The 26,480-nt window shown below is 52.7% G+C and overlaps 1 protein-coding gene across 17 annotated transcripts in view; it reads right to left on the bottom strand.

The window, feature by feature from the left end:
• The window catches only part of EHMT1 (euchromatic histone lysine methyltransferase 1), a 223,349-nt gene that overhangs the window by 18,608 nt on the left and 178,261 nt on the right, over window positions 1-26,480 (bottom strand). For all 17 annotated transcript variants that reach the window (XM_055350313.2, XM_055350322.2, XM_055350316.2 and 14 more), the window contains 8 exons: window positions 19,887-19,988; window positions 17,657-17,761; window positions 6,383-6,537; window positions 4,840-5,007; window positions 4,483-4,627; window positions 3,514-3,591; window positions 1,948-2,063; window positions 459-545 (listed from right to left, as the gene is read on the bottom strand). In XM_055350313.2, the coding sequence (XP_055206288.1) occupies window positions 459-545; window positions 1,948-2,063; window positions 3,514-3,591; window positions 4,483-4,627; window positions 4,840-5,007; window positions 6,383-6,537; window positions 17,657-17,761; window positions 19,887-19,988 (956 nt within the window). The remainder of the gene's footprint in view (window positions 1-458; window positions 546-1,947; window positions 2,064-3,513; window positions 3,592-4,482; window positions 4,628-4,839; window positions 5,008-6,382; window positions 6,538-17,656; window positions 17,762-19,886; window positions 19,989-26,480) is intronic.

The following is a 26,480-nucleotide window of genomic DNA, read 5'->3' as shown; positions in this document are numbered from 1 at the left end:
GGGCACACCAGAAGAACATGCAGGGAACACGTTTAGAGACGTGTGCCCAGGGTTGAACTGGGGTTTCAGCTGAGGTTCCGGAGGATGGTGATGATGATACCGAAAGCTCTGCGTCTGCGGTCTGGTACCTGAGAACCCAGAATGGTCCTCCCCCAGAGATGACTGCCCATGCTGGACCACACCTTCCTAACTGGACCACGCCTTCCTAACTGGACCACGCCTTCCTAACTGGACCACGCCTTATTAAATGCACTCCTGAGCTGGTTATGGGCAGCAGCAAGAGGACTGAGGACAGCACGAGCTTGGTTCTCAGGGCCAGGGTCTCTGTGGCCCCCACCCCACGCTGCTGTACGCCAGGGATGTGCCTGCTCCCAGAGGGGCTTCCTGAAGTACAGACACAGATGGGCCTCCGTCCCAGAAATGACACCAGGCTTGGGGTGACCCAGGGACTCACTCACTCGCAGACAAAGGTGCCTAGTGGGATGTCCTGCAGGGACCGCACGCCCCAGCCCATGTCTCGCGTCCGGTAGAGCTGCAGCCTTGCCCTGAAAAATAGAGAGTAGTGGTGGACCCAGGCCACAGCCTCAGCCTGTTGCCACAATGGTCAGCAAAAGCCAGCTGGTGCCACGTGACTGAAATGAGGAAGAAAACTGGTTCTGTATCCGAAGCGTTCGATGCTGCAGGCACCTCACAGACACAGCATCTCGCACTCTCAGGGAGCCAAGAACCCGGGAATCAGTCAGGAACACCCCAGCCCACAACCTCGGCAAGTCACTGGTCCTGGCCGTGGCTCGGTGTCCCCATCTGTAACATGGGGACAGAGCTGGGCCTGGGCCACTAGGCACTGTGAGGGGCAGAGGTGCTAATACTAGAGAAGCCTATAGCTGGACCAGGCTGTGGTGACACCTGTAGCCCAGCCTGCTCCCGACAAGGAGCCCACAGGCCCCTCAGGGCTGGGGGAGGGTGGCAGGGGGAGGTGGCGGTCGAGGGTTTCTCAGGGCTGGGGGGAAGGTGGTTGGGCAGGGCTGGGGGAAGGTGGTTGGGCAGGCCTGGGGGAGGGTGGCCGGGTAGATCTGGAGGAGGGCGGCTGGGCGGGCCTGGCATGTGGGCCTCTGAGGAGCCCTCAGAACCACGTGCCTCGCGTCTGCCTATCTGGCATGTGTCCCGTGTCTGCCTCGCGTCTGTCTGGCGTGGGTCCTCACCACCAGGCCTTTCTACCATACCAAGGACAGAGACTGCCTTCCAGCATGAACCAAGTTTATCGAGGTCACAAAAAAGTCAATACTATAAAAATGAGTGTTCAGCTAAATTTAAGTGTGCATAACTTTCCCTTATGACTCAGAGGAGCTTTGACTTCTCCAATCTCAGGCACATTTGTGGAGGAAATGCTCAAGACCAGAATCCAGGGAAAGGAGACGCAGCTGCTGGGCGGTCAGGGGACCAAGCCCAGCTGGGGAAGGGCGCTGGGCAAGCCTTACTCCACGAGCGTCCTGAGCAACCCAGGAACAAGGAGTCCACGCAGCCTGAGAAGCGCTGGGACATCACCTCACTGTTAGGGAAGCCCAGAGAACAGGGAATATTTAGAAAATGACTGGAGTATTAAAATAGAACTACAACAGCCCTAATCTGTTGAAGAATGTTCGCATGAACTCAGTAACAAAGGTAATTCTTAGACCAAGTCCGTTCCTCTGCTTTTAGCTGGACTGACCCAACAACCTGCTCCTTCTCTCATGCGGAAGTCTGTGCTGGGGGAAGCATGACTCGTGATTTATGGCACAAGTGACATTTCTAGAGGATAAAGGGCTCAGATAACTTGTCGGCTCTATCTGCAAACACACATGTGCGTGCATCCAAACACGTTAAGTTCTTGTCTGTCGGGGTGACCTCCGTGCTAATACGTGCTAATACGAGCAGAATGTGGGGCTCCAGCAGGAAGCTGCCTCTCACCTGAGACCATTCTGTACGACGCGATTTCGGCAGTTCCTCCAGCAGGAGCACGCGTGGTTGCATTCGAAGATCAAGGGAGGCTCCGCCATGTTGAACTCTGGCAGGAGCCGGCCGTCCTGTGGACAGATGAGCAGCAAGGGCCCAGCAGAGGTCACTCACTCTTTAATTGAACTGACATCAACCCATTTCTACTAAGTGCCCAGTGTGGCTTAAACTGACATAAAAACGATGGTTTCTGGCCAAACTTGAACACCCACCTAGGGAAAAACTCCATGTGTACGGTTTGGATGAGAAGCCTCCACCCAGATGCCCACACAGGTTGTGGAGACCCCCTGGAGCACTCCCCTGGGCCCAGCCTGGGGCCAGTTTCTGTCCACCCAGGGCCTTCCCAGCCCCCAGCCTGGGCTTCTCCACCCTCGCCGAGGCTGCCAGTTCCTGGGTTGCTCTGCTTCCTTCGGCTGGTTGGGGCCTCCTGCACCCTCCTGCAGTCCTGGCCTCCTTGCCTTGCAAATCCTCAACTGTGGAGGGACCCAGCCCTCTGCTCCCCTTTCCACCCCCCTGAAGCCAGGCCAGGTACAGCAGCACTGGGTGCAGATGCTCCCCCAGGGCTGTGTGAGCTGAGGCGCGGGGCCCAGGGCTGCCCAGGCACACTCTGGCTTGACGGCTTTAGGGGCTGCTCTGAACAATTAGGGCGCTCCTCAGAACATTCCTTCCTGCGCCCCCTCAGCAGGACTGTCCACCTGAAAAGACACCACTCGGACATGAGCTTGGTGGCTTTGTGAGCCTGCCATCTCCATAGCCCTCACTGGCACGAATCCTTTTCCCATTGGGGCCTCTAATTCAGATGGGTAAATGTTTCTGCCCGCCATGTCCACTCTCCTCCACTCTCCTCCAAAGTCTGCTTCCAGAGGGGACGCCTGCTGCCTCTCCCTGCTCGCGTCTCTTTACCCAGGCCATGCTGGCTTCCGCCCCCATCATGACCTCTGAACTCGGGAGAACAGGAACTCTCCGCCTCTGCTTAGACATCCCTTCCCTGAATTGCACCCCTGCTAGCCAGGGCTACTCCCCACTCCCATCTCCTCCTCAGCAGCCTCCAACCTGGGCTCCTCCGAGGACCAGCACCCACCAGAAACTTCCAATCCTGTTGTCTCCTCAAGCCCAGCGCCCACACTGATGCTCCCTGTACCCAGCCCAGCGGCACCCTCCCTCTTCACACCCCTCACACTCAGCAAGCACAAGGCACAGCTTACCAGATACACACAACACAAGCAGCACCTCCTCCTGGGGCCAAGCCAAGCTGACGCTGCCCACCCCCACCACCATCCAGGCAGCCACAAAGGATGCAGACCCCAGCCCCAGGGACTCCGCAGCCATGTCCTCGGCTCACGACCCCGACTTGGGTGCTGGTGCCCGCTGTGCCTCCCCTGCCTGTCACACCCAGCTCACCTCCAACTCCTTCCCAGCGCTGCCACGACAGTGCTGGGGTCACAGACGCCTGCACTGTTTTTGCAGACCCGGACCAGCGGCACTTACCACCTGAGCCCACGCACACGAGGCCGCCCTCACCTTGTCGTACCAGCAGCGCATGCTGAGCTGGCCGCACATGCAGTTGCTGGAGGAGCAGTCGTCGATGCACACGCAGTACTGAGGAGAGAGGCGCCGGAGGGTCAGACGTGCAGGCACAGGCCTTCTGTTCCCCCTCCCAGTCACAACTACGTTTTCCAATTCTGTTAACCCTGATTCTGGTAAGTGCTTCTCAAAGGCACCACGTGAGTGTGTGGCCTCTTAGGGAGAAGGCTGTGCGGGCAGAAACATGTCGAGTGCCTGTGGGAGGGAGCTCTGGCTGAGGACCCTGACAGAGGGACAGGGGGCAGGCAGGGCAGCGATGCGGCAGCGGGTGACGTGGGGTGGGTGAAGGGCTGGGCGGCGGCTGCATTTGTGGCCAGAGGCTCGATGGGAAAGGCAAGAACACAGAGCCTGACACACCTTGCGGGTGGGGGGGTGGGGGGGCCTGGGCAATGCCCGGCCTGGGAAGAGGAGGGAGCTGCCCACAAGCAGAGCCACAAGGAAAGTGCTCAAGAAGGCGCAAGCGGTGAGGGCACCAGGCTGCGTGCACTCGGAGGCTGGGAAAGCTGGCATGTGCTGGACCCATCTCTCCGGGGGCTGGGAGGTGCAGGGATCCAGGTCGTCCTGCAGGCCTCGCAAGGGCTCCTCTCGCCTGTGCCCCCAGCACCAGGCCGCACCGGGGCCCCTGAGTGTGAGGTTACAAAAAAGGCACAAAGACGCCTGCCACTGCTTTGGGTCGGTAAGAAGCCTTGGAAGAGCAATGAGAGGGCCCAGGGCTGGGCCTGACAGAACCTTTATCTGCCTTCCAGCTCTTTCACGGGAGGCAACTACAAAGAGAATGAGGTCTTTCTGGGAAGCCCCCATGAGCCCTGCTGCTCTGAGTGGTGAGAACCCAGGACCCCAGGCTCAAGAAGCTTCTGCCTGTCCCATGTCCTGGCCTGAGTCAGCCCTTCATCTGCCGTCACTCACCTGCAGATGAGTGATATTTCTGTCGATGTTCATGGGGGACGTCACGCAGTTCTGAGAGACGTACTTGTAGTTGCTGGGGCAAGGCTCGCTGTCCACGGCGTTGACACAGGGGATGGGGATGCGCTCGTAGCCTCGAGCGATGTCCCTGCCATGGAAAGGACAGGTGTCACCTGGTGGCTGAAGTGCTCTGCCCAGGGGGTGGCACAGCGTGCAGTGGGGCGGCTGGCAAACACCTGGCCCTGACAATTTGGACTGCAGCCTGGGGATGTTTCGGCTTCAGGAGCAGCTTTCACCGCAAGCTCCCAAAGCCCTGCTGACCACTGATTTGCCACAAAGCCATCCTGGGGCTCGGCTCACCTGCTCACTATCCTCTCCACGGGGCTGGGCCTGTCGGGGGCCGAGTCCTGCAGAGCCTTGCTCATCTGCAGAGCGCTCCACACCTGAGAGTTGAGGCTCGCACACTGCAGGGGCGTCTCTCCTTCCTTGTTCTTTAAGGTGACATCTGAATCCCGAGAAAGAAAGAGGCTAAAAGGGAAAATGTAAGGCCACAAAACATTTAAAGCTGACTTGAAAAGATGACACAGATGAGATTTATAAAATGACCATCATCACTAACAATAAAGGGAACACTATTCACTGTGAGATAACTTGAACAAGTCTGCTCAGCAATGACTCTGCAAAGACGGGCTTTAGCTCACCCAGGAACATGATTCCCTTCCTCCTCTCCCACATTCACTGTCAAAGTCAGCAGGCTGTTTTCTTAGCAGGAAGAGTGTGTAAAATCCAGGGCGGCATTTGATTTTTCTTGGATTTTTCATTCAAATTTACCCTCAAGGATAAGAAGGGAAGCAAGAAGGGAGAGAGGCCAAGCTTGGGCCACGCACAGCGTGAGTAGTCCTCAGTTCCACTCCTGCTCACTGCATCCAGACTGCAGTCACCGTACGTGGAGCTGGGCTTCACACAACCAGATGACCAACCTGGCTGAGCCACCGTGAGATCCACATGTGGGAGGACACAGCCCCATGTGTAGGGGCCAGGGAGTCACTGGAGGCTGGTGCGTGGAGCACCCACAGCTCCCTGTCCTTCCCCAGCAGCCAAACACACACTCCATCCCAGGCCACCAACAACAACCTGAGTGTGGATGACTTTATGGGATCAAGGTCTCAAGCTTTTTTGTTTTTTGGGTTTTTTTTGAGACAGAATCTCACTCTGTCACCCAGGCTGGAGTGTAGTGTCGCAATCTCTTGCCTCCTGGGTTCAAGCGATTCGCCTGCCTCAGCCTCTGGAGTAGCTGGGGTTACAGGCACGTGCCACCATGGCCGGCTAATTTTTGTATTTTAGTAGAGATGGGGTTTCACCATGTTGGCCAGGCTAGTCTCAAACTCCTGACCTCAGGTGATCTGCCTGCCTCAGCCTCCCAAAGTGCTGGGATTACAGGCGTGAGCCACCACCACCCGGCTGAAGGTCTCAAGTTTTAAAAGGGCCCTGAGTGGTGAGTGCCACAGCCCCCAGCATCTCCAGCCCTGGCTGTGGGTGGCACTGCTCCCAGAAGGCACCCTGAGCCTCTCGGGGACTCTGAGCTGGCAGGTCCCTGCTGGGAGCAGGGCTGTTCCCATGCTGCCCCTCAGCCATGTGAGGAGTATCAGGTCTGAGACTCCAACTTGGGAATTTTTTCATGACAATCCTCCCTAACCCAGAAATAAACCACAGCTGATCTCAAACGTGGACTGGGAAAGACACTTCTCTGCGCGTGGAACACCAAGGATGGACTTCCACACGAAGGAACAGAGGGCCTGTGTCCACTCATGCCCCAAGTGTGAACACAAGACCGTCAAGAGGTCTCTCTGGGCGCCCAGGTCAGGTCAGCGCCAGCCCGAGCTGGGGGAAGCACTGCACTCACACGACACAGTCGTAGCGGTTCTCCCGGGCGGCAATGTGCAGTGGCGAGTCTCCGTGGATGTTCACGGCGTGGAGGTCGCACTTGGCAGCCAGCAGGATCTCGGCTATGTCCACGCAACCGGAGAACGCCGCCCAGTGCAGGCAAATGTTCTCCTCCTGAACAGACACAAGCCAGAGCTCAGTGCAGGCTTCCTGCTGGCTCACAGTGCTGGGGCTGGGCCACAGCAGCTGCAGCCCGTGTGCCCGGGGAGAGGCTCTGGAGCGTGCGTGGCCGTCCCCAGCAGGGCCAGGTGGAGAGGATGCCACAGGTCACGGGATGGGAACCTAGCACCCATCTCAACTCTGGAAGGCACTTCGTTTCATGTTTTGTTTGTTTCATTGTAAAAATAACATAATTATAAAAGTAGCATAATCACAGTAAAGAATAAAAATAGGGAAAAGGTCATCCAGAATTATATCAACCTACACTCAACATATTAACACTTGGAGGCACTTTTCTTTCATGTATTTTTAAAAATTATATTCATTTCCAAACAGGGGTATAGTCATAGGATAGGATAATGCTTTTGAAAGATTACGTGCAAATTTGATTAAATTAAAATTTTGGGCCGGGCATGGTGGCTCACGCCTGTAATCCCAGCATTTTGGGAGGCAAAAGCAGGTAGATCACCTGAGGTCAGGAGTTCGAGACCAGCCTGGCCAACATGGTGAAACCCCATTTCTACTAAAAATACAAAAAACGAGCCGGGCGTGGTGGTGGGCGCCTGTAATCCCAGCTACTTGTGAGGCTGAGGCAGGAGAATTGCTTGAACCCGGGAGGCAGAGGGTTGCAGTGAGCCGAGATCGTGCCACTGCACTCCAGCCTAGGCAACAAGAGCGAAACTCTGTCTCAAAAAAAAAAAAACAAAAAATCTTACTTTTAAAAAGGCCTCTTTTAAATAAAACAAATAAAATTTGGAGAAATACTTGTGCCACATGTAAAATATAGATGATTTATAATCACATAGTAAATTAGAACACTGTAATTCTGAAAAAATATGTGCAAAGGAGAAGAAAATAAAAAACGTAGGTAAGAAAAAGATGAACGGTAAACATAAGAAAATGTTCAACTCTGCCAGGCAGCCAAGAATATAAATCAGAACAATGAAGTATCCCTAACTCTATCGCCCCAGAGATAAAACAGCAATAAACGGAATGAGGAACACGCCCACGCTGTTTCCTAAGCCTGATGCCCATCTGTCCCTGACCCTTCGTCATCACCAGAGGCTCCCAGGTACTGGGGCCTCCTCCAGTTGGCGCCGTGCGAGGAGCGCCTTTCACGCAGGGCGGCATCGGAACCGCCTCCGGACCCATCACCCACAGTCCACGCGGGGCGGCATCGGAACCGCCTCCGGACCCATCACCCACGGTCCACGCGGGGCAGCATCGGAACCGCCTCCGGACCCATCACCCACGGTCCACGCGGGGCGGCATCGGAAGCGCCTCCGGACCCGTCACCGACGGTCCACGCGGGGCGGCATCGGAAGCGCCTCCGGACCCGTCACCCACAGTCCACACGGGGCGGCATCGGAACCGCCTCCGGACCCATCACCCACGGTCCACGCGGGGCGGCATCGGAACCGCCTCCGGACCCATCACCCACGGTCCACGCGGGGCGGCATCGGAAGCGCCTCCGGACCCGTCACCGACGGTCCACGCGGGGCGGCATCGGAAGCGCCTCCGGACCCGTCACCGACGGTCCACGCGGGGCGGCATCGGAAGCGCCTCCGGACCCGTCACCGACGGTCCACGCGGGGCGGCATCGGAACCGCCTCCGGACCCGTCACCCACGGTCCACGCGGGGCGGCATCGGAACCGCCTCCGGACCCGTCACCCACGGTCCACGCGGGGCGGCATCGGAACCGCCTCCGGACCCGTCACCCACGGTCCACGCGGGGCGGCATCGGAACCGCCTCCGGACCCGTCACCCACGGTCCACGCGGGGCGGCATCGGAACCGCCTCCGGACCCGTCACCCACGGTCCACGCGGGGCGGCATCGGAACCGCCTCCGGACCCGTCACCCACGGTCCACGCGGGGCGGCATCGGAACCGCCTCCGGACCCGTCACCGACGGTCCACGCGGGGCGGCATCGGAACCGCCTCCGGACCCGTCACCGACGGTCCACGCGGGGCGGCATCGGAACCGCCTCCGGACCCGTCACCGACGGTCCACGCGGGGCGGCATCGGAACCGCCTCCGGACCCGTCACCCACGGTCCACGCGGGGCGGCATCGGAACCGCCTCCGGACCCGTCACCCACAGTCACTCAGCTTCCGGACCCTTCCTTTACTGAACACTTGGTTTATGTCTGTTGGTATATTTCTGGAATACAGTGCCAGCAAATATTTTAGTGCTTTTCATTTTCTACATTATTTCTCAAGGATGCATCCTCAGGGGCAGGATTGCTGGATTAAAAGCACGTGAGCGTTTCACGTTCCTGAAGTGTGTTCTGCTCTGCTGGTGTCTGGGAGCGCCGGCTGCAGCCTCCTTCCCCTCGGGAATGGTCAGCGATCTTCCCAGATGCCATAAACCAAGCCCCGCCTGACTGTCCGCTTTGCTGCAGCGGCTGAGGAGGCTCGGGGCCCAAGGCAGACCCCTGCAGGGGTGCGGTCTCCACCCCGCAGGCTCTGCTTCCATTTGAGCTCTGCCCCGCCTCCCTCCGAGGGTGCAGGGCCGCCGCCACATCCCAGGGACTGGCTCTGCAGGTCGGCAGGGTCACCCCCAAGAGAGAAGGACGCGGGCTCTTCTGAGACACCCTTGTGCTCTCACGCAGTCCCCCTCCCAACTCCACACCACACAGCACCGTCAACCCTTCCAGCTCAGTGAAGGCGAAGAAAAAAGCAGAACAGAAACCGAGTGGCCTGGTCTCCAGTATCTTCATCCACAAACCGCCAGCCCCCGGCATGGGCTTCACTGTTCCCTTGACTTCTAAAAGAGAAAACTAAAAGCGAACTCCGTGTGTAGGCCTCAGTGGATTTCCTGAAGAGCCTCTGCTGCTCTGGGGCTCTTCCACCCCTCTGCTCTTTGTTTCTGGCTTCCCTCCTCCATACATTTGAGAGCTCCTTGAACAAAAGGCTGCTTGCTTAGGGGCCTCTTTTCTTTTTCCTTTATCAGAATGATTTATGATTTTATAACCAGAATTACATTTTTTATTTTTTTTTAGAGGCGGAGTCTCACTCCGTCACCCAGGCTGGAATGCAGTTGGCACGATCTCAGTTCACTGCAACCTCTGCCTCTGGGGTTCAAGCGATTCTCGTGCCTTAGCCTCCCCAGTAGCTGGGATAACAGGCTCATGCTACCAGGCCCAGCTAATCATTTTGTATTTTTAGTAGAGTCGGGGTTTCACCAACATGCCCAGGCTGGTCTCAAACTCCTGACGTCAAGTGATCCGCCACCACGCCCCCACCCCCAGAATTACATTTTTGAGAGCTTCCAGTTCACCTAAGATCCTTCCACCCTCGGACTGTTCAAACGCCCAGCCTTTCTGAAGTTGGCTGAGTTACGACAAGCCTGGCCTACAACTGGTGAGCAACCGCACTCCTGAAACGATGGGGTGATACAGACCAGAACAGGTTTATCTTCCCACCTAAAAGAACTAGAAAAGTAAAACAAAACAGTCAAAACCTATGACCATGGTTGTCAAGACACCAGACACCAGGCAGGGAAGGACCGTGCCCCTGACAGGCGAGTCTGTGAGGGAGCCCGCGGCTGCCCAGCTCACTGCCACCAGACACCAGGCAGGGAAGGACTGTGCCCCTGAGAGGCGAGTCTGTGAGGGAGCCCGTGGCTGCCCAGCTCACTGCCACCAGAGCTCCAACCATGGTGCAGGGGGTAGCCAGGCAGGGCCCCCGGATGCTCAGACAGAAAACAGAGCTCCAAGAGAGGTTCCAGAGATCTGTGCACTTCCAGCAGGAAGTGGGTCATCCGGCAGGACACTAGCGGCCACAAGCCTGTTGAGAATGTGCACTCAAAGCCGGGGCCTTTCCCCACAGCCAGGCAGGCCACACTCTCCATCTACAGGCTGTGGGCTGGAGGACAATGGACGGACCTGCCTCAGTGGCTCCAGACCCATCTAACAAACCTGAAAAGCAAAATCCAACATGATCTGACTGGTTTCAAGTGACTGAGTTCCAGAACAAAGTTCAAGAACATTCACAGGAAGAAGAGTCCTTAGCACCATACAAGTTTTGTAAAACCCACCCACATCCTGGCATCGGTTACAGGTTACCAGATGTGCAAAGGAACAGGAAACATGACCCACAATGGGGAGAAAAACCCAGTCAATCAAAAAGCCTGGCTTTGACACAGATGCTGGATTAGCAAACAAGGTCATTAAAGCCATTGGTGGGCTGGGTGAGGTGGCTCACACTTGCAATCCCAGCACTTTGGGAGACCTTGGCGGGGGGATCACTTGAGGTCAGGAGTTCGAGACCAGCCTGGGCAACGTGGTGAAACCCCGCCTCTACTAAAAATACAAAACTTAGCCAGGCGTGGTGGTGCGCGCCTGTAATTCCAGTTACTCGGGAGGCTGAGGCAGGAGAATCGCTTGAACCTGGGAGGCGGAGGTTACAATGGGCCAAGATTGTACCACTGCACTCCAGCCTGGGCAAAAGAGTGAAACTCTGTCTTAAAATAAATAAATAAATAAATAAAGCCATTGGTATAGCTGTATTCTATAGGTTTGAAAGTTCAGTAGAAACATGTTAGGAAATGTTTGAAAGATTCCAACAGAACTTTTAGCGCTGAAAACGACAATGCCTAGAATGTAAGCACACAGACCGGATGAGCTCAACAGCATCACGTGCAGAAGAAAAGATGAGTGGACTGGAAGACAAACCAACAAAAACCTGCTCAACTGAAACACAGAGGAAAAAAATAATAATTTAAAAATTGAAAAGAGCACCAGTGAGCTGTGGAACCACTCTTGAGAACTCCTACATACACAGCTGGAATACTGGAAAGCGTGGTGGGCAGAAAACATTATTTGAAGAAATAATGACTGAAAAATTTCCAAATTTGTCAAAAACCCTAAATCCACAGATCCAAGAAGCTCAATGAACCCTACATGCACACACACAAAATAACACCAAGGCACATCAGTAATCAAATTGCTTTACAGACAAACTAAGGCTTAGAGGAAAATCCAATTGCTAAAACCAAGAGATACAGAAAAAAAACATTTTAAAAGCAGCCATATAAAAAAGACACATTATACACAGAGAAATAACTGTGTGGTGGCACTGGATTTCTCACTGCAAACACTGCAGGTGAGGACCCAGGGAAACCGCCATTTAAAGCATTGGAAGAAATAACTACACATCCAGAATTCTAAGAATATCTTTCAAAAATAAAAGCAAAATAAGGACTTTCCAGGCATTAAAGAGCTGTAAGAGGGCCGGGCGCGGTGGCTCACGCCTGTAATCCCAGCACTTTGGGAGTCCGAGGCGGGCGGATCACGAGGTCAGGAGTTTGAGACCAGCCTGGCCAACATGGTGAAACCCATCTCTACTAAAAACACAAAAATTTCCCGGGCGTGGTGGCCAGCGCCTATAATCCCAGGTACTCAGGAGGCTGAGGCAGGAGAAAAGCCTGAAACCTGGAAGAAGGCGGTTGCAGTGAGTCAAGATCGCACCACTGCACTCCAGCCTGGGTGAAAGAGCAAAACTCCATTTCAAAAAAAAAAAAAAAAAAGCTGCAAGAGCTCATCACAAGCAGACCAACACCACAGAAAAGGTAAAGGGAGTGAGGCCGGCGGAAGGGAAGCAACATCAGCAGCATGAGCCCACCAAGGTGGAGAAGCGTGGCGGGGACAGGGATGGGGACGGCAGGAGCAACTGCAGAGCTCTTCTGCAGTCTTTCAAAGAGACCACTCGGCTGGGCGTGGTGGCTCATTTCTGCAATCCCAGCACTGTGGGAGGCCAAAGCGGACAGATCATCTGAGGTTGGGAGTTTGAAACCAGCCTAGCCAACATGGTGAAACCCCCATCCCTAATAAAAATACAAAAATTAGCCAGGCGTGGTGCCATGTGCCTGTAATCCCAGCTACTTGGGAGGCTGAGGCAGGAGAATCGCTCGAACCAGGGAGGTGGAGGTTGCAGTGAGCTATCGCACCACTGCACTCCAGCCTGGGTGACAGGGTGAGACTGTCTCCAAAAAAAAAAAAGAAAAAACCAGGCCGGGCACAGTCGCTCACACCTGTAATCCCAGCACTATGGGAGGCCAAGGTGAGTGGATCACGAGGTCAGGAGTTCAAGACCAGCCTGACCAAGATAGTGAAACCCCATCTCTACTAAAAATACAAAAATTAGCCAGGCGTGGTGGCTCGTGCCTGTAATCCCAGCTACTCAGGAGGCTGAGGCATGAGAATAGCTCGAACCCGGGAGGCGGAGGTTACAGTGAGCCAAGATCATGCCACTGCATTCCAGCCTGGGCGACGGAGCAAGACTCCATCTAAAAAAAAAAAAAAAAAAAAGACCACTGACTGTTTAAACAGAATAACTACATGGCTATGATGGTGTTCAGAACATATATATATGTAAAATATAGGAGAATAGCAGTATCAAGTTTGGGAGGAGAAAAATGATTTTGCAAGACCTACTGTAAAGCTACATCAGTCAAGAAAGGACAGTACTTGCCTAAAGGCAGATATGCAGATCAATGCATCAAAAGAGAGGGCCCTGGAGCTGACACACACATCTGGACGACTGACTTTACACACATGTGGACAACTGACTCTGACATGTGGACGACTGGCTCACACATGCGGATGACTGATACATACGCAGACAACTGACATGGACGACCAACTCATACATCTGGACGACAGACTCACAGACATGCAGATGACTGATTCATACATGCAGATGACTGATCCTTACATGTAGACAACTGACACACATGTGGACTGACACACGGACGACTGACAGACATGAAGATGACTGACTCACATGTGGACGACTCACACGTGGACGAATGACACATGCAGATGATGGACTCACACATGCAGATGACAGACACACACATGCAGATGACTGACTCACACATGCAGACTCTCACATGTGGACAACTGACAGCCATGTGGACTGACACGTGGACAACTGACAGACATGCAGATGACTGACTCACACATGGACAACTGACACATGTGGACTCACACATGCAGATGACTGACTCACACATGGACGGCTGACTCATATATGGATGACTGACAGACATGCAAATGACTGACACATGTCGAATAACACATGGGTAACTGACTCACAAATGCAGACAACTGGCTTTTGGCAATGGTACAGAGTCAATTCTATGTAGAAAGAATGGTTTTCTCCACAAATGGCACTGAACTAGGCATCCATAAGCCAAAAAAAAAAAGTTCAATCCATACCTCACACCACATACAAAAGTCAACTATAATAAAACACAGACCTAAATGTAAACCCCCAAACCATAAAACTCGTATAAGAAAATGTGGGAGAATATCTTTGGGTTCTCAGATTAGGCAGTGATTTCTTAAACAGAACGCCAAAAACAGGATCCAGTTAAAAATAAAGAAAAACGTTGATAAACCAAACTTTATAAAAACTTTTAAAATTCTGCACTTCCAAAGACAGATCTGTAAACCATATATCTGATAAAGGACTTATATCCAGAACATGAACTCTTAAAACTCCAGAATACCCAATAATAAGCAAGAAAAATATTTGAACAGACACTTCATTAAAAAAGATATATGGATCGTAAATAAGCCCATAAAAAGATGCTTAACATCCACTGTCATTACAGAAATGAAAATGAAGTGAACTGAAAACTAAAACCACAAGATATCACTACACACCTATTAAAATGGATAAAATTTAAAGACTGACCATGCTAAGTGTTGGGAAGGATGCGGAGGAACCAGGACTGTCTGATATGGGTTGGCTCTGTGTCCCCACCCAAATCTTGTCTTGAATTGTAATCCCCATGTGTCAAGGGAGGGACCTGATTGGATTATGGGGGTGGGTCTCCCACGCTGTTCTCATGTGAGTGAGTTCTCACAAGAGCTGGTTTTAAAGTGTGGTACAATGCTCCTCAATCTCTCTCTCCTGCCACCATGTAAGACGTGCTTTGCTTCTCCTTCACCTTCTGCCATGATTGTTAAGTTTCCCGAGGACCCCCCAGCCACACTGAAGGGTGAGTCAATTAAACCTCTTTTGTTTATAAATTACAGTCTTAGGTAGAACCCTGATAGCAGTGTGAGAACGGATGAATGTACTCTCATACACTAGAGATGGTACAATCACTTGGAAAGCAGTTTGGCAGGTTTTTTTTTTTTTTTTAATTTTTGAGACAGGCTGGGGTGCAGTGGTGCGATCTCAGCTTACTGCAGCCTTGACCTCCTGGGCTCAAGCGATCTTCCCACCTTAGCCTCCCGAGTACCTGGGACCACAGGTGTGTGTCACCATGCCTGGCTACTGGCAGTCTCCGAAAATGTTAAGCCTAGACACCTGTCATATGTTCTAACCATTCTACTCCCAGGGGTTTAATCAAGAAAAATGAAGGCATGAGTATTCACAGCATCTCTCTTAGTAACCACCAAAAATCAGAAACAACCTAAATGTCCACTGATAGGTGAAGGGTAAACGGACACATTCACACAATGGGCACTTCAGGCAACGAAAATGGGGATCTCGGCTTAAAGACGCGAGGGAAAGCCGCCCATGGTGAGAGCCCTTTTCTATAAAACCGAGACATGCAGACAACAGAAAGCCCAGCAATGGGTGGCAGGGGTGGGCTGGGCACGGCTGTGAAGCGCGGAGGATCACCTGAAGATCATCAGGGCATGAGGGAGGACTGGGCTCACTCTTCTGACAGCAACGATGGCTTCTGGGTGAAAATTCACCCAAGTGTGTACTTTGAATATATGCAGCCTACCTATTATACAGCAATAAAGTGGTTAAATTAATGAAGTGTTTCATTGTATAAATAACAAACTTGAAATTTAATCAATGCTTCCATTCTGGGGGAACAGCCACCAGCATCAGAGAGCTAACAGCTCTGACACCTGGACAGGCTGCAAGCTGCCCAGGCACGCAGGCCGACCAGCCACACTAGGGCCGCCTTCCTCGCCACGCAGTCTCCGGGGGCGGTGGGTGAGGTGGCCCCACCTGGGGGTGGCCTCTGCCTTGTTCTCTGCCTTTGCTTCCCTCCTCTCTTCCTCCAAGGTACCCGCCACAGCCTTCCGCCAGCTCAGGGCTCCTCTGCTTCCCTCTTCTCTTCCTTCTGCCGGCTCAGGGCTCCTCTCTTCATGGTGCCGTCATCCTAACCCCCAGTGGGAAAGAACTCCGGTGGAATGAGGTAGAAACCCCCTGGATACAGTCATGGAAGCCCGGCAGCCCACGGAGGAGGCACTGCAGCTCAGGACCAGTCACTCCAGAGAGGCCTGCGTGCCTGCAGGGAGGCAGCGGGTGCCCACAGCCAGTGGTCCCTGTTTCTAGGTGGGAGGTGGGGTCTGCTTACATGCAGGGAGGGGTTCCAAATGCAGACCTCCCCGTGCCAACAATGAATGGCAAGGGCCCGTGCCCACACCGTTCTCAAGCTTTGAGAGGAAGTGTCAACCCTCCCTCCTCAGACACCAGGCTTCAGCACTTTGGAGATTTAATAGTGTGCTTTTAGAAATCTTCTTTTTCTGTGTCAAATCTTCTTTCTTATTATCAATTTAATGGGTTTATTTGTGGCTGGACTTCCCATTTCTGGCCTCTGGAACCCTCTGTGAAGGCAGACACAGCTCTGTGGGCTGCAGCACCTCCCATTTCTGGCTTCTGAACCCTCTGTGAAGGTGGACACAGCTCTGTGGGCTGCAGCACCTCCCATTTCTGGCCTCTGGAACCCTCTGTGAAGGGGGACACAGCTCTGAGGGCTGCAGCACCTCCCATTTCTGGCTTCTGAACCCTCTGTGACGGTGGACACAGCTCTGTGGGCTGCAGCATGTCTATGCCCGTCTTGGGAGGTGACCAGAGTACCCCCTCGCCCCTTGCTGTCGTGCCCAGTGCCACACCCAGCCCCCTGGCAGGCCCACTGGTTCTGTGGGTCCCTGAAGATCTTCTAGTGAACACCCTTTTGAGTTAATCAGTCACCTGCTGCCACTCTCAGGCTGGGGAGTCCTCTTATCTCAGCTCCAAACTCTACTTTCTGAGCAAACAAATGGGCCTTACAAAACTAATTGTCACTGAAGCATCTTAAATCACATCCTAGAAAACCGTGGTATGATAATGATTCACTTTTCTTTCCTTTGTTTCAAAGAGAGAGCCAGGGGCCAGGCGTGGTGGCTCATGCCTGTAATCCTTTGGGAGGATGAGGTGGGCAGATCTCCTGAGGTCAGGAGTTCAAGACCAGCCTGGCCAACATGGCTAAACCCTGTCTCTACTAAAACTACAAAAATTGGCCGGGCGCGGTGGCTCACACCTGTAATCCCAGCTCTATGGAAGGCTGAGGCGGGCAGATCACCTGAGGTCAGGGGTTCAAGACCAGTCTGGCCAACACGGTAAAACCCCGTCTCTACTAAAAATACAAAAATTAGCCAGGTGTGGTGGTGGGCGCCTATAATCCCAACTACTCCAGGGGCTGAGGCAGGAGAATCACTTAAACCCGGGAGGTGGAGACTGCAGTGAGCTGAGATCACACCACTGCACTCCAGCCTGGGTGACAGAGCGAGACTCTGTCTCAAAAACAAACAAATAAAAAATACAAAAATTAGCCAGACACGGTGGCACACACCTGTAATCCCAGCTACTGGGGAGGCGGAGGCATGAAAATCACTTGAACCCAGGAGGCAGAGGTTGCAGTGAGCCAAGATTACGCCACTGTACTCTAGCCTGGGTGACAGAGCGAGACTCCATCCATAAAAGAAACAAAAACAAAAACAAAGGGAGAGCCAGAGGTGCTGTGGCACCCGCACCAGGGTCAGTAGCCTCAGGCCCAGGCACAGCCCCGTGAGGCAGCAGGAGGGAGACCAGGGCAGTGCAGCGCCCTCTGAACCCGCAGATCCCTAGAGGGTGGCCTCTGCTGGGACCTCACATCCCCCATCTGCATCCAGCACAGGACAGCCACAGCACAGCGCCGGGCCGATGCTGCCACAGGAAGAGGTCAAAGCCGCCACCAGGTGCCAGGGTTCTGCTTTTGAGAAAAGAACCTTCTGGGGGAGGAGGTCCCCACCCCTCCAGGACACAGCTCCCGGGGAGGGTGTGACGAACTTACGTTGTCCCGGATGTTGATGTCAGAGCCCTTGGACAGCAGCAGCTTCACGAGGTCCACGTGCTTGTACTCCGTGGCCCAGATCATGGGTGTCCAGCCTCCGTCATCCTGCCAGGGAAGAGAACAAAGCTGTCATCGCTCCAGAGACCGGCAACCACCAGAGCAATGAGGACTCCCACACCGAGGTCTCTGCACCTCCCAGGTACCATGCCCCTCGTGCAGGCGTCTCACTCAGGACCTGAATGCAACCTTCAGAGGCCACAGTTCTTCCTCAGAGCATAGCCCAGGTAGCTCCACAAGTGCAGGATGAAGGCAGAACCAGGACTGGGCCAGGCCCAACAACCCTGCCCGACATGCCCTGTGCTGTCGGCCTTGCCCGCTCCCAGTTGGGCACCACTCACTGGGGACGCACCAACACAGCTGCGTGCAACGAGTCTAATGGCACACACACGGGAGCTGAAACTTCGTAAGCCCAGGCCAGACCCGGAGCGCACCAGCAGCCTTGGCTGGCGGGAAGTCTGGGCTGTAGCAGGCTCTGCTCCTCCTTCAGCCTCCAATGGTGGCTCCATGCAGGAGAGCCAGGGACCCCATCAGAGCAGCAGCTGGGGACTGTGGGTGGGAGACGGACAGGTGGACAGAGGCGGACGCCCCTGCTTCCTCCTGGGCAGGGAGCAGAATGCCCACCCAGGCTGATCAGCTCTGCGGCTCCTGCCACTCCTGAGTCCAGTCAGTGGGCCCGGGCAATTTTCTTTAAGCCAGAAAAAGGCGACTTTTCTGAAAATGAGGGTCATATGGCCAATTCCTACTCTGAAGGCAGAAGACTCAGCCTCTTCCCCAGCACCCCTCAAAGGACCTGCACATCCCAATGTCACAGACACAGCAGCCTCCACGATTAAAGCTACATCTCCCCTGCGGTGGACGGTCAGCCTGCACATCCTACTGTCACAGACACAGCAGCCTTCATGATTAAAGCTACATCTCCCCTGCGGTCGACAGTCAGCACCACCACAGGCACTGGGAACACAGCAGGGACAGCAGAGCGCAGCCTCCCGGAGCCCAGCCCCCCTGCTCAATGGAGGAGGGAACAACGTCAGAGAGAAGAGGTCAGGGGATGCTTCAGATGCAGGAACCAGGCGGGGCTCCGGCCTCTGGGCGCTCAGGGCAAAGGCGAGAGTATGGGCCTTTGAGCATATCATAGACGCTTGCTGCTTCCAGCCCATGGGGACGCTGCCACAGCCAAGAGGGCACAGAAGCTGGGCGTCAACAACTGGGTGGGCAACCACTGGGCTAAAAAGACTCGGACCAAGCCTCCTGAAGGAAGGAGTGAGAGCGAGCGTAAGGATGGCACTTATCCCAGAGCTGTGGATCCATGCAGGAGGGACCCCCAGTGCGTGGTGAGCAGCCTCAGTCCATGCAGGAGGGACCCCCAGTGCGTGGTGAGCAGCCTCAGTCCATGCAGGAGGGACTCCCAGTGCATGCTGAGCTGAGCAGCCTCAAAGCCTGCCCTTCTTTGATCTCCCCAGTCAGTCACTCGTGAGGCAGGTGGCCCGTGTGTGAGGCACCGCGGTTCAGCACACATGCACGGCAAACCCTGCCCCGTGGCGCTGGCCGTGGGGCAGAGACGGACAATGAGCAGGAAGGAAGACAGGTGCCAAGGAGGGAGGCCAGTGACACCTCCCTCAAATGGTAATACCTAGACACAGCTGATGGAGAGCAAGGGAGGAGCCTCCAGCCAGACACAGTGCAGAGCCTGCCCTGCTGTGAGCATTCACAGCAGGCCAGGGAAGAAGGGGACAGGGAGGGGACAAGGCACTCCAGGGCCCAAGGGCTTGAGCTAGCCCTGTGCGTGGAAGGCGATGCCGTGGAGGGTCCGAGCTGGCCCTGAGTGTGGAAGAGGATGCTAGAGGACCCGAGCTGGCTCTGTGTGGGATGGGACGCCATGGAGGGCCCGAGCTGTCCCTAAGTGTGGAAGAGGACGCTGGAGGGCCCAAGCTGGCTCTGTGTGTGGGATGGGACGCCGTGGAGGGCCCGAGCTGGCTCTGTGTGTGGGAGGGGACGCCGTGGAGGGTCCGAGCTGGCCCTAAATGTGGAAGAGGACGCTGGAGGGCCCGAGCTGGCTCTGTGCGTGGGAGGGGATGCCATGGAGAATGGGGGTGGGACCAGGAGCTGCAGAACAGTGACTTTCCGTAGCCAGTCTGCACAGTGTACTGCTAAGGGGAGGGGGTGGCTGTACCTGACAGTTGACGTCCATCTGTCCATTTGAAAGCAGGTACTGGACCACTTCGTAGTGGCCTTTCTTGGCAGCCAGGTGCAAACACGTAGAGCCCTCTGCGTCCTGCAACAGAAATGCCACTTAGTCAAAGAATCCATACCTGTGATCCTGGTGTGCCAGCCCTGAGTGCAGGATCCAGGAGAACCCGGTGTCTACCATGCGGGTGGGGTACTGTCCTGCTCAAATGACAAGGAAACCCAGGCTGAGGCCGAGGGAACAGCCAAGGTCCAAGCGCTGTGTGCAGCCCCCTGTGGCCCAATGAGTGGTCAGTCGCCTGGCACAGTGAAGACAGCGTGAATGATTCAGCAATAGTTGTCCGTGTACCACAGAACTTAAAATAATATACAGCAAACAGCAGGAACACAAAGAGCGCCAGGCCCACCCCACGGCCCTGGCAACGCCAGGGACTCTGCCCTCCTCTTGCTTCCTTTGCTACTGGGCACATCTTGTTTTTTTTTCTTTCTCTCCTTTTTGAGACGGGGTCTTGCTGTATCGCCCAGGCTGGAGTGCAGTGGTGCGATCACAGCTCACCACAGCCTCTGATTCCCATGCTCAAGTGATCCTTCTGCCTCAGCCTCCCACGTAGCTGGGACTACAGGTGCGCACCACCATGCCTGGCTAATGTACTTTTTTCTTTCCTAGAGACAGGGTCTTGCTACACTGCCTAGGCTGTTTTTGAACTCCTGGCCCCAAGCAATCCTCCCACTTTGGTCTGGTAGTCGTAGGCATCGTAACTGGGATTACAGTGCTGGGATTACAGGCATGAGCCACCATGCCCAGATTGGGAACACCTTCTCATTTCCTTTCAGCTCTGTTTCCCTGAGGAGACCAAACAGATCACACCGACCAAACCATCTCAAAGGAAAACAAAGACATGCAAGGTTGGAGGTCAGACCCAGGAAGCTCCAGAAGAGGCAGGGGAGCCGGTGCCGCCCGCAGCGCTGCGCCATCCACGCGCCTTACACAGGGTTCTTCCTGCCTGCGCTCCTCGCACAGGCCCGCGGACGCACTCCACCACCGTCTCCCTTCAGGTGTTTGCTTTGCTTTGCTCCCCTGTTCCTGTCTCCACTTAACCATGTTCCTTCATTACCTTTCTCCCCTTATCTTGGTGGAGTCCGTGCAGCAGTCATAGAGTTTCACAGGCATCACTGCACATACTGCTCCCCCAGCTGGGGCTAAATCGGCATGCTCACCTTTCTCAAGGAAAGCCAGCACACCCGGTTCCCACACGGCTAGTGTTCAGAATTGTAACTTTATTATGAATACAAAATGATGCACGGTTGTTAAAGGTCGGCCTTAATTTTCAAGTGTCTTTAATCGCTGGAATAGTGCAGCCGACAATCTCCTAACTGCTGGCAGACTGTCACAGAATTCAGGACAGAAGCAGGTGCACCTGGCAGAGACCTTGGGCAAGCACTTCTGAATCAAGCAGGTGAGAGACAGACGCCAGCAAAGGAAGCTTAGTGAAGGAGGCCAGCTGTCACAAGAGCAAGACACCAGGCAGGAGGAGGGCAGGGCTGGGAGCGGCAGAGTGGGGGGGGTGAGGGGATTGAGAGTCGGCCAAAGGAACCCCGTGGGAATAGACGTGAAGGTGGCAAAGAGCGGGGCTGCAGGTAAGGAAAGGCTTCTGTCGGGTTCAGTGACAGCAGCTAGCTGTGAGGTCTGCAGGCACACAAACAGAAGCTCAAGACACTGGAGCCCACCCCCACCCAAGGGACACCCCACACAGCGCCTGTCTGGTTTCTTTTCCTGCCTCCTCCCGAGAAGTTATCACTATCCTGAATTCGTTACTCATCATTCCCACGGATCTCGATACCTTTACTACATATATCCATAAATGATGTTTTTACACCCTTTTAAATTCTCAAGATCACAGTGTATATCATCTGCAGACACATCACAGACCCTACTGGTGTGAGGCCCTGCTTGCCGGGCAGCCTGCAGTCCCCGCGCCCCACCAGTAAGGACCCTGCCTGCTGCTCTATGTCCCGCCCCTGTCAGTCTTTTCCACCTGTTACGTTGTATGGAATTCAGTGACTGTAAGACGGTCCCTCAGTCCTGTGTTTTCACCTGCTTGTTGGTCATACGCATGTATTTCTTTTTCTGGGAACTGCACGTTTATGTTCTTTGCCTATTTTTCTGTGTGGTTTCATTTCTTCTTTTTTTTTTTTTTTTTTTTTGAGACGGAGTCTGGCTCTGTCGCCCAGGCTGGAGTGCAGTGGTGCGATCTCAGCTCACTGCCAATGCCGCCTCCCGGGTTCACGTCATTCTCCTACCTCAGCCTCCTGAGTAGCTGGGACTACAGGCGCCCACCACCACGCCCAGCTAATTTTTTGTATTTTTAGTAGAGACGGGGTTTCACTGTGTTAGCCAGGATGGTCTCGATCTCCTGACCTCATGATCCACTCGCCTCAGCCTCCCCAAGTGCTGGGATTACAGGCGTGAGCCACCGCACTTGGCCTCATTTGTAGTTCTTTATATTTTTGGATATTAATCTTTGGCCGATGCATTGCAAAATCTTCCCCCAGTTTTTAGACTGCCTGTTCGTGTCCTTTGTGACACCTTTTTGAAGAGAAATTCTTAAATTTTAATGCACTTAACTTTGTCAATCATTTTTGTGCTTTTTTGTGTCTTAAAAGACGCTTCCCCGTGCTGGAATCACAAAGGCGGCCTCTGTGGTCTTCCAGGCTTCGTAATTTGCCTCTCCTCGGATTCACCTGCTTGCCACGTGCAAGCGTGCTTCCCCAGCCCGGCTGGCGTCTTCGTGTTGGAAGCGAGAGCGCTGCAGGAAGACATGGCTGGTTCTCGCTTTCGACGCCGTCAGACAAACCTCTGCCTTTTAGGATGAGAGCGAGTCTGCAGCGTAATTACTGACAGGGTGAGGTTGGCGTCTGTCGCTCTGCTGTTTGTTTTCTATTTGTCCCATCTGCTTTTATTCCTGCATTCTAGTTGCACAGTTTTTCAGTATTACATTTTACTTCCTCTACTAGTTTTTTTTTTCCTGAAAAGCTCTATTTGTTTTATTTTCTTGGTGCTTTCTCCAGGGATTACAATATTCGTCTTTACTGGTCTTCTTAGATTAATACTGTACCACCTCCCACAATAAAATACCTTTACAACAGTGTGATTCCGCTTTCACACTGCCCTCCTTTGGGTAGTTATTATCCTGTATTTCACAGCAGGTCTTCAACAGGATCGTTTCATTCAGCGTTGTTTTGTTAACATTGATGAGGTTAAAAACAAACAAACAAAAACCACTCCCAGCCGGGGCCACTGTCTGTGGAGTCTGCACGTCCTCCCGTGTCTGTGTGCGTTTTCTCCAGGTACCTCAATTTCACTCACATCCCAAAGACTCGCATGTTAGATGAATGGGTGTGTCTATGCTGTCCTGGTCTGAGTGAATGTGTTTATGTGTGTGTGTGTGAGTGTGTGTGTGTGTGTGTGAGTGTGTGAGTGTGTGTGAGTGTGTGTGTGTGTGAGTGTGTGTGTGTGTGTGTGTGTGCACCCTGCGATAGGATGGTGTCCTGGCCCAGGACTGTTTCCTGCCAGGTGACCTGAGTTGCCAGAATAGGCTCTGTTCACTCACAACCCTGACCTGGAATAACTGGGTAAATATTTATCTTGTTTGTATTAATGTTTCTTAAATGTCTGTACAGCGCACATGTATTTCACTGTTTAATATTAGAAATACTTTGGTCTTGATTTGGAAGCTTACCGATGTTTTTGTGACCAGGAATACGGCAGAAGAACTTCACTCTTGTTTAGATCAATCAGTCTGTGGTAAACTGGCTTCAACGCTTGAAGAAGTCGCATGCTCTAAGGACCTGTCAACAGTGGTAAGTGAAGACTTACTGTGCTTCCGAACGTGTCTAAACTCCACCTTATGACATTATTTGAGCTTAAATGACCTCTCACATTTTAGGAAATTTAAATAGAAAAATGTCTTCATATCCGCCATCTGGTGCCCCTCATTCATTCCCAACGCGCTAAGTTTTCCTCCTGGAAGCTTCAGGATTCCAAGCAAGCTTATCTGCCTTTGGCTTTTTTACCCGAACATGTTTGATTTCACCATCATTCGCTGAAGGGTACGTTTACTGGATGTAGGATTCTGGGTTCACATTTTTTTGGCTTTGCTTCTTTCAGCACAATAAAAACTGCCTCCCTGGTTTCAAATGAGAAGTCAGTAATATTTCATAACGTTGTCTGTCTAGATGTAATGTGCTGTTTTTCTCTAGTTTTTTTTTTTTTCTTAGAGATGGGGTCTTACTCTGTCGCCCGGGCTAAAGTGCAGTGGTGCTAATCCAGCTCACTGTAGCCTCAAACTCCCGTGCTCAGGTGATGCTCCTGCCTCAGCCTCCCAAGGGGCTATGACTAAAGGCACATGCCACCACGCCCAGCTAATTTTTCATTTCTTATAGAGACGGGGTCTCACTATGCTGTCCAGGCTGATCTCAAACTCCTCACCTCAAGCCATCCTTCTGCCTCAGCCTCCCAAAGCACTAGCATTACAAAAGCAAGCCACTGAACCTGGCCAAATGTTTGCTTACTTTGATCTAGCAATTCTACAGCCAGAAATCTGTCCTAAAGAAGCCTAATGTGCAAATATTTAACTATAAAAATGTTTACTGAAACATTGTTTATAATAAAAATTGAAAATAAGATAAATATTAAATATTCAAATTTGACTAAAAATGGTAAAATTATATCATAAATTGATACAGCCATTTAGGTGTTTCACAGAATAATATTTAATGAGAAAATAGTGAAAGTTTAATGTGACATGAGGCAGGAGTTGAATTACTATGAGGAGTGTGATCACTTTGTTGTTGGAAAAATGTGTATTAATATGAAAGACTAAGAATTTAAACGTTGTTATGGTAATATATAACAAAGCTTGCCATTTAAAACATTTTATACAGTTTTGTGGCATTAAACACATTCACAATCACCACTATTTCCAAAACTTTTTCATTACCCAAAACAAAGCTCTACAATCATGAAGCAAAATACCATCCCCCAGCCCCAGGGAATCTCCAGTCTACTTTCTGTCTCTATGAATCTCACTACTCTTGATGGCTTCTATCGGTCACATCGTACAGGATTTGTCTTTGTGCCTGGCTTCTTTCCCTCAGCAGAATGTCCTCGAGGTCCATCCATGCTGTTCATAGGTCAAAATTTCATTACTTTTTATGGCTGAGTAACATCCCATCGTATGGATGGACTGAATGTGCTGACGCAGGCATCTGCTGAGACATCTGGGTTGTTTCTGTCCTTCAGCTACTGTGAACAATGCTGCAGTAAACACTGTTGTATGAAGATCTGTTTGTGTTCCTGGTTTGCATGCCTGTGGTATACACTTAGGAGTGGAGTTGCTACAGATCACAGCGTAATCCTATGCTTAGCAATCTGAGGAACCACCAGACTGGTTTCCACAATGGCTGCAGCGTTTACATCCCCACTAGCAACGCGTGAGAGTTCCGATACTGCCACATCCTCTGAGGTGCATCTCACCTGTGGCTGATTTGGCTTCCCTGGTGGCTGGTGATGCTGGACACCTTTTCATGTGGGAAATGGCCCTTGTGGGCCTTCCTTAGAGAGATGGCTATTCAAGCCCCTTCTTTGCCCATTTCTGAATTGGGTTGTTTAATTTTCTGTTGTTGTTGAGATGTACAACCTCTTTATACATTCTGCATAAAAACCTCTTATCAGATAATTTGCAAATACATTTCCTCATTCTGTAGGTGGTCTTTTCACGCTATTGGTCGTAATCTTTGATGTACAAAAGTTTATTTATTTTTCCCCATTTTAAAACCTTTTATTATCTTTACAAACCCTTGGATCGGGGACTGACTTTCAACAGATCGTACTGAGGGAGCTGCTCTGCCGCGCATGAAACCCCAACCCAGAAGCAGGTCATCTACAGATGGTTTAGTGCCAGGTTCCCTACGAACGTGTGTGCGTGACAGGCAAGGGGGTGGCTGTCTTTCCGGCTGCACATCATTTCCCAGGGCCAAATGTTTTTAATTTTAATCAAGTTTGTCTATTTCTTTGATCATGCTTTTGTATCATATCCAAGAAATCAATGTCAAATCCAGTGTCATAAAGCTTTCCCCCCATGTCTTCTTCAAAGAGTGTTCTGGTTTTAGCTCTTAAGTATGGGCCTTTCATCCACATACGTTTTCCTTTTTTTTTTTTTTTTTTTTTTTTTTGAAACAGAGTTTCGCTCTTGTCACCCAGGTTGGAGTGCAGTGGCGTGATCTCGGCTCACTGCAACTTCCGCCTCCCGGGTTCAATCGATTCTCCTGCCTCAGCCTCCCAGGTAGCTGGGATTACAGGCACCCATCACCACGCCCGGCTAATTTTTATATTTTTAGTAGAGACCGGGTTTCACCATGTTGGACAGACTGGTCTTGAATTCCTGACCTCAGGTGATCCACCTGCCTCAGCCTCCCAACGTGCTGGGATTACAGGCATGAGCCACCGCGCCCGGCTGTATTTTCCGTTAATTTCTGAATACAGTGTTAGATGAGGATCCAACCTCACGCTTCTGGATGT

This window comes from Gorilla gorilla, chromosome 13, assembly GCF_029281585.2.
Source record: "Gorilla gorilla gorilla isolate KB3781 chromosome 13, NHGRI_mGorGor1-v2.1_pri, whole genome shotgun sequence".
NCBI lineage: Eukaryota > Metazoa > Chordata > Mammalia > Primates > Hominidae > Gorilla > Gorilla gorilla.
The sequence above is the reverse complement of the archived record's forward strand: the minus strand, read 5'-3'. Positions and strand labels throughout refer to the sequence as shown.